The sequence below is a fragment of the Lactuca serriola genome, chromosome 6, assembly GCF_051521515.1.
Source record: "Lactuca serriola cultivar US96UC23 chromosome 6, Lser_US96UC23_V15, whole genome shotgun sequence".
In the NCBI taxonomy this organism is placed as follows: domain Eukaryota; kingdom Viridiplantae; phylum Streptophyta; class Magnoliopsida; order Asterales; family Asteraceae; genus Lactuca; species Lactuca serriola.
This window is the reverse complement of record NC_136413.1, coordinates 35,094,930-35,103,533: the sequence shown is the minus strand read 5'-3', so window position 1 is coordinate 35,103,533 and position 8,604 is coordinate 35,094,930. Positions and strand designations below refer to the sequence as shown.

The 8,604-nt window shown below is 36.7% G+C and overlaps 1 protein-coding gene across 1 annotated transcript; it reads left to right on the top strand.

Moving 5' to 3' along the window:
- The first annotated feature begins 3,937 nt into the window (after window positions 1-3,937).
- LOC145059644 (uncharacterized) lies at window positions 3,938-7,499 on the top strand. The gene is made up of 6 exons (XM_079007457.1): window positions 3,938-4,123; window positions 4,325-4,831; window positions 4,901-5,050; window positions 5,948-6,712; window positions 7,175-7,387; window positions 7,467-7,499. Exons 1-6 carry the CDS (start codon window positions 3,938-3,940, stop codon window positions 7,497-7,499), a joined length of 1,854 nt encoding a protein of 617 aa, XP_078863583.1.
- Window positions 7,500-8,604: the final 1,105 nt, after the last annotated feature.

Below are 8,604 nucleotides of genomic sequence, written 5' to 3'. Positions count from 1 at the left end.
GGTGCCTTGGCTATCAGAGCTGCACTTGAGACTAGATCAATATTAAACTCTACCTGATTCTACGGAGGCACTCTAGGCAAGTCCTCCAAGAACATATTTTCATTCTCCCGAACAATCGATACATCTTCAATCGTCCTCTTCTTCTCCTATATGGTATCCATTACATAAGCCACAAAACAAGAACAACCGTGATGTACATACCTCCTAGCTCTCGCAACTGAATAGAGAGCTGGTCCCCGCTAAGCACCCTCGCCATGAAAATCCAGTTGTTCCCTACTTGGGGTTTGAACATGAACTAACTGATGCCTACAGTCAATCACCGCCCCATTAGGGATCAACCAATCCATTTCCATGATCACCTTGCTCTCACGTAAAGGGATATGATCTAAATCAATCAGATATCGATCGTTGAATAACTCCAAAACACAACCTCAATGCACCCTCGATACTCGTACTAGACGATCATCGGAAATATCTACCTCTAATGGATTATCAACCCCCCCCCCCCTAGAGCATCATCGGACCTCTTGTTAAGCGCAAGAGACACAAACGATCGGGTGGCACCAGAATTAAACAAAACTAAAGCTGGAACACCGTACACTAGGAGCGCCCTATATAACAACAATTATACAATAATAAGCATAAATATCAAATTAAATAATTAAATAAAGAGGAAATACATACCCGTAACCACATATGGCGTTGCAAGAGCCTCTTCGACTGTCAGCTGGAAAGTTCAACTCCTCACCACTGGCGCCTCCTCTTTGACTTGGGGGCCGTTAATAATCCTCAATGTCACCGGAGCGGGTGCTACCACCGCTCCCTCTACTGCCAAAATCGAATAATTGGCCTTCTTGTGGCCCTTCTGGTTGTAATGAAAGCAAATTAGACCCGTTCCTTGGGTGGTGGTGGCAATACAATCCCTACTCAATTTACCAGTCTTGTCGTACTTGAAGCAGCCATAATCACCCGCCCTACAAGCTCCCTCGTAGGTTCGGTCACACCAGATGCACCGACCCCGACCATGCTAGCCTCTCGATCTCGAATTCAAAAACTTGGGCTTCTTCCCCATGCCCTCTGACACCTACGCCTAAACTGAATTCCTCTTCCTCATAGTCTCTTAATCAATCTCTGGCTTGTGAGCCCGCACGATCATATCATCCAATGTCTTGCAGCTAGACATACTCACAAAATCCTGGATCTCACCCTTCAACATATCATGGTACTAAAAGTTCTTCATCTCCTCGTCTTCCACATAGTACAGAACCAACAAAGCCCTCTCACGGAGCATGGAACTGGGAGTGATCTCCGCCATGGTCTTGGTAGTCTGGCGAAGGTACTGAAACTCCTTCGCCAGCTCCCACACCTTGATCACAGGTGCAAACTTGGTTCTAAATCTCGTAACAAAATCATCCCAAGACATCATCTCAATCGCCTCACCTCCCAAGGCATATTCCACCTCCTCCCACCAATTGCGAGTTTTGTCCTTTAGAAGACAGGATGTAAATCTGACCTTCGATCCCTCGGGGCAGAAGCTAGTCCGGAAGCCTTTCCTGATGTCCGTCAACCACTTTATGGTAGCAATGGGGTTCTTCATTCCGAAGAACTTAGGAGCTCCACAGGCACGAAAGTCTCAGGATATCCAAGAGATTGCACCCACCATAGAAACCAACTCAGTGCGAAATGTGCCTGTACGCTCATCCAAAATCTCCATAATACCCTCCTTGATCGTACCAAAGATCACAGGAGTTCACTCCAAAGTGTTGCGAGGTAATCTTAGACAAAATGAACTCCCACATCTGATCATCAAAGGGTCCTACTCTAGATCCAAAACCCGATCCCTCACCAGGACCTGAACCACCTCGAGTGACCAACATACTAAAAATAAACCATAAAAAACTCAATGAATCTCACACTAACGGGCCCCTTAGTATGCTCGTGTAGAGATGAGTTATAAAACCGGAAAACCGGAACCAGTATGACCGGAAAATGCTCAAACGATCCGTGTATTGGGTTCCAAAATTAGTCTTATCCGGGTTCCTGGTATTCCGGGTACGGGTCCATCGGGTCCGGGTATTTCGGGTAAAAAATCCAGAACCGATTTTTTGAACCGGATATGTAAAAAACAAACGGAACCAGGTTTAATGGTCTGGAACCAGTTTAGCGGGCCAAGGAAACAATTTTAATACTTTTAGGTTTCTAGAAAAATCTAGGGTTGTGTATGGGACAGTTTTGTTTTTATTATAGGCTAAAACCGAACCATAACCATTATATTACGTTAATGTATTTCGGTAACCATTAGATATCGGTAAGTATTGGTTATGGTTAAGGGTTTTAATAGGTTAATAGTTAATTTCAGTTAACCATAATAATAAAAAATTATATAAAAATTGAAAGTACATTGATATAAAAAATAAAGAATACAAAGTTATTGCGTACGTAACCAAAAAGTTAATAGATAAACATTAAACTGATAATGCTTCTGTTGATAGGAAATCTCAAGAAATGTGGCGTGCTATTAACTACTTAAATTTTCAAAAAAGGAAAACACAAGTTTTCGGTTTACAAAATTCAAACATACAGGTTTCTATCAATGTAAGATTATAACAAAATATAAAATATATAGAACTTAAAGCCTAACCATACATATAGACCAAGTTCCAGTTAAATTTTAAAACTCAACAAATTTGGCAAATGTTTTCCAAATTTTAAAACTCAACAATTTTACAAAATGTTCTCCAAAGGATATTATTTCCGTATTTAGGTATTCCTCGACAAAATTTAGCTTAGGCGAAACATGTTTCTGTCTAACCTGTTTATGTATAAAAATCTATGGATGAGTGGTTATTCTAAAATTTTTAGTTGGGTTTGAACAATATTGATATAACAAGAATTTATTTTATATATATATATATATATATATATATATATATATATATATTTTATAAGGTAACTAATCCATTATTAACCGAATATATATATATATATATATATATATATATATATATATATATATATATATATATATATATATATATATATATTCGGTTAATAATGGATTAGTTACCTTATAAAACCGAAACTGGTTATATCTGAGTCTAATACACGAATCCAGTTCCTTTACCACTTTACTTGGTTTGATACCCGGAACCGGTTATTGTATACCGGTCCGGTTCCCGGTTCTTATAACCTGTCAATTCTAGGTTTTGGGTTTTCTGGGTCCCGGTAAATCAGTCCGGTTTTAGACCCATTTTCTGTTGGTGATTTTGTATCATCAATGTGTATTTAAGTGTAATGGATTGACTTGTTGACCAAAAATCAATCTTGATGAATATTAAACAAGTAAGGAAGGTGCGGAGTGCACACTTGTTTGAGTTTATTCAAGATTCAAAGTAAACTGTCATTTAGGGGCGAAGCCCCTAAACGAACAGCGGTCCGGGGGCAGCGGTCCGAGGAGCGAGGTCCAAGGGGCAGAGCCCCTGGCTGGGATCGACCTGCCAGGTTAGCGCGAAATTTTTTTATGAGTTATATTGCTATATAAAAAATGCCTTAGAAATCTGAATTTTCTATAAATGAACCCGGTTTTTTGACTTCGTTTTAACCCTTTTTAATGATCCGGTTTTAGTGATAGTTTGTGATTGTTATAAACTGTTTTGACAGTTGGAGTAGTTTTTGGACAAAGAAAACTGCCTTAACAGTTTTCAGAAAAATGATATACTTAATCATTCTTTGGTCTTCATTTTTTCCTGGTACAAGAACAATCACGAAATCATAACTTCATATTCTCCATTCTAGAAACTCTTCTGAGTCTTATCCGATTAAAGGTTGGGAGTACCACCCAAATAATTTAATCTGAAAGTGTTTAACATGATTCTCAGGATTTCCAAGTCTTTCGATACCCCAAATTTCTAACAAAGATTAAAGTATTTCTGTGATCATGACAAGTGGTGATTCTGTGAAGGAAATGACTAGTAAGTTTGAAAAACTGAACAAGTTTGAAGGGCAAGATTTTCGTAGATGGCAGAAGAAGATGAAGTTTCTCCTTACCACCCTGAAAGTGGTGTATGTTCTCAGTACACCTATGCCAGTCTTACCAGAATCTGTTGAAGATGAACCTTTGGAGGCAACAAGAAGAAGATCAAAGTGGGAAAATGATGATTACATATGTCGTGGTAATATTCTCAATGGTATGTTTGACTCTCTTTTTGATATCTATCAAAATTTCGAATCTGCAAAAGAACTATGGGATTCTCTTGAATCCAAGTATATGGCTGAAGATGCTTCTAGTAAGAAGTTTCTTGTCAGTAACTTTATGGGTTACAAGATGATTGACTCCATGCCTGTTATGGAACAATACCATGAAATGTTAAGGATCCTGGGACAGTTTGCTCAACACAATCTGAAAATGGATGAAGCCATTGTTGTGGCTGTGATCATTGACAAACTGCCCCCTTCCTGGAAGGATTTTAAACACAATCTGAAACATAACAAAGAGGAATTGACTTTGACTCAAATTGGAAGCCATTTACGGATTGAAGAGTCCTTAAGGACTCAAGAACTTGATAACAATCCCAAAGGAAAGAACCAAGTTGGTTCCTCTTCTGTGAAAATGGTGGATGGAGAAGGATCAAAGAATCAAAAGAAGTCTAATGGAAAAAGGAAGTTTAAAGGAAAGGATGAAAAGTCTTCCAACAAGAAGGCTAAAGTGGTGTGTTGGAATTGTAACAAACCGGGTCACTTCAAGAAAGATTATCGTTTGCGTAAAGTGAACAAGGATGGTGCAGGACCAAGTGGATCCAAGGATCCAGAAAAGCAACAAGGTCATATTTCTGTATTCATGCAGAATTCTAAATATATTAAGAATTATATTTCTGTGATTTCTGAAGCATTTTATATGCAGGATGATAATGTTGCATGGTGGGTTGATTCGGGAGCAACAAGTCATGTTTGCAAAGATCTATATTGGTTCAAGGACTTTCAACCAATTAATGATGGATCTGTTATGAAGATGGGAAATGTTGCAACTGAACCAATCAAGGGCGTAGGATCTGTTTTACTTACTTTTAATTCTAGGAAATGTTTGTGTTTGAACAATGTTTTATATGTTCCAGGGATTCGTAAGAATCTCGTGTCTGAAATTGTATTAAATAATTGTGGTTACAAACAAGTATTAGAAAGTGACAAGTATATCTTGTCAAGACATGGTTCTTTTATGGGATTTGGATATGTATGTAATGGAATTATTAGGCTAAATATTAATTATCCTTTTATTGATAATTCTATTTGTATGGCTTCTACTAGTACTAGCAATATGGCATGCTAGACTAGGACACATTCATTACAAAAGATTAAAAGACATGTCTAAAATGAGTTTAATTCCTTCTTTTGATATGAAAAATAATGAAAAATGTAAAACATGCATGCTAACTAAAATCACTAGACAACCTTTCAAAGATGTTGTTAGGAAAGCAAGGTGTTGGATCTAATACATAGTGATTTATGTGATTTCCATGCAACACCTTCCCTTGGAAACAAAAAGTATGTTGTTACTTTTATTGATGATGCATCTAGATATTGTTATGTCTATTTGCTACATTCTAAGGATGAAGCACTTGATAAATTTAAAATTTATAAACAACAAGTTGAGCTTCATAAAAATGAATTAATAAAAGTCTTGCGTACTGATAGAGGTGGTGAGTATTATGATCCAGTTTATTTTGAATCAACTGGAATAATACATCAAACGATAGCTCCTTATACACCACAACAAAATGGTGTAACTGAAAGGAAGAATAGGACTTTGAAAGAAATGGTTAATTCCATGTTGTCTTATTCTGGATTAAGTGAAGGGTTTTGGGGTGAGGCAATGTTAACTGCATGTTACATCTTGAACAGAACTCCAAATAAAAGGAGTAAGAATACTCCTTATGAACTTTGGTGTAAAAAGGTACCAAATTTGAGTTATCTCAAATTTTGGGGTTGCAGAGTAGTTGTAAGGCTCACTGAACCCAAAAGGAAAACATTGGGTGAAAGAGGTATAGATTGTATCTTTATTGGATATGTTGAGCATTCAAAAGCTTATAGATTCTATGTTTTAGAATCTAATGACTCTGTGTCTGTGAACACTGTTATAGAGTCAAGAGATGCTATCTTTGATGAAGAAAGATTTACATCTATACCTAGACCAAGGGACATGATTCAACAATCTTTCAACAAAAACACAACTCAAATTGGAGATGATTCTGGGGGTACAAGTTCTGTGCCTGAACTTAGAAAGAGTACTAGAGCTAGAAAAGCTAAGTCATTTGGATCTGATTTTGAACTTTATCTAGTTGAAGGAACAAGAAATGAGACTATATGTCAACATCAATATTGTTTTAATATTGAGGAGGATCCAAAGACTTTTAGTGAAGCTATGGGTTCTAGGGATGTTCATTTCTGGAAAGAAGCAATTCAGGATGAGATTGATTCTATCATGCATAACAATACTTGGGTATTGTCAGTTTTACCTCCTGGTTGCAAGGCATTGGGAAGTAAGTGGATCCTCAAAAGGAAAATGAAGGTGGATGGCACAATTGATAAGTATAAAGCCAGATTGGTTACCCAAGGCTTTAGGCAGAAAGAAGGCATTGATTTCTTTGATACTTATGCTCCTGTTGCTAGAATTTCCACCATTAGATTATTGTTAGCTCTTGCAGCTATACATAATCTTGTGATTCACCAAATGGATGTGAAAACTGCATTCTTGAATGGTGACTTAGATGAGGAAATGTACATGAAACAACCTGAAGGGTTTGTTATGCCTGGTAATGAACATAAGGTGTGCAAATTGAAGAAATCATTATATGGTTTGAAACAAGCACCAAAACAATGACATCAAAAGTTTGATGATGTTGTCTTGTCTAATGGTTTTACATTAAACCAAGCTGACAAGTATGTATATAGCAAATTTGATACTTCTGGTAAAGGAGTCATGATTTGTTTATATGTAGATGATATGTTAATTTTTGGTACTGATTTGGAAGAAGTTGATAAAACTAAGAAATTCTTATCATCTAGTTTTGATATGAAAGACATGGGGGAGGCTGAGGTAATTCTTGGTATAAGAATTCGAAAAGGAAAAAATGGGATTTCAATTTCTCAATCTAATTATATTGAGAAGATATTGAAAAAGTTTAACTTTGAGAATTATTCTGCTGTTAGCACTCCTATAGATCCTAGTCTTAAGCTTCTACCTAATAAAGGATCTCCAGTGTCTCAACTTGAATACTCAAGGGCTATTGGTTGTCTAATGTATGCCATGATTAGTACTAGGCCTGATATAGCTTATGCTGTGGGAAGACTTAGTAGATATACTAGTAATCCTAGTTCACATCATTGGCAAGCTGTGAGTAGAGTATTCAAGTATTTGAAAGGGACCACAAATTATGGTTTAAGTTATAGTGGATATCCTTCTGTTTTGGAAGGTTATTCAGATGCCAGCTGGATTAACAACTTAGAGGATCACTCTTCTACTAGTGGTTGGGTGTTTATTCTTGGAGGAGGTGTCATTTCTTGGGCATCCATGAAACAGACTTGTATTACTAACTCAACCATGGAATCTGAGTTTGTTGCATTATCTGCTGCTGGTAAAGAAGCTGAGTGGCTAAGGAATTTGATTTATGAAATTCCATTATGGCCCAAACCGATATCTACCATTTCTATCAGATGTGATGGTGCTGCAACTTTGGCTAAGGCTTATAGTTAAGTATACAATGGAAAGTCTAGACATTTAGGTGTTAGACATAGCATGATTCGTGAGCTCATCATGACTGGTGTGATATCTGTGGAGTTTGTAAGAACTCAGTTGAATTTGTCCGATCATCTAACCAAAGGGTTAGCAAGAAATCTTGTGCACAAGACGACTGTAGGGATGGGTTTAAAGTCCACTTAAAATCTTTTATATTGAGATACCCAATTCCCATCTAATGTAATATTAGATGCTGAATTCAATGTGGAAAGCTTGATATTTGAAGATTGGAACACATTATTATCATCATCCCAAGGTATGTGTTCAGTACTGCAAGTAAAGGAGGTTGAATTTATATTCTTAATAGTTCTTTTTGAAAAATTGCATTTGCAGGTGCAAGAATAAAAGACTACCTATATAAGCATGAAGTTTAGCTGCTTCAAGAAGTTAGGACTTGGCTTTGATATGCTTATTGAAGGATGGGACACAAGCTAGTAAAAGATAGTGTCAAGTTAGAACTTATGAGAATATAAGCTGTTGTGTGTATTATTTTCATGTATTCACTATGAATAGAAAGGGTTCAATCCTTAGAGACACCCTGATATTCGAATATTTGGATTGAATAATATACTAATCTGAAATTCAATCGTCACGGAATTTCATTTATGAATCAGTTTGTTGTTATGTTTTGTTTTAAGTTAATCAAGATTACACTTAAATGGGGGAGGTTTGTTGGTGATTTTGTATCATCAATATGTATTTAAGTGTAATGGATTGACTTGTTGACCAAAAACCAATCTTGATGAATATTAAACAAGTAAGGAAGGTGCAGAGTACACACTTGTTTGAGTTTATTCAAGATTCAAAGTAAACTG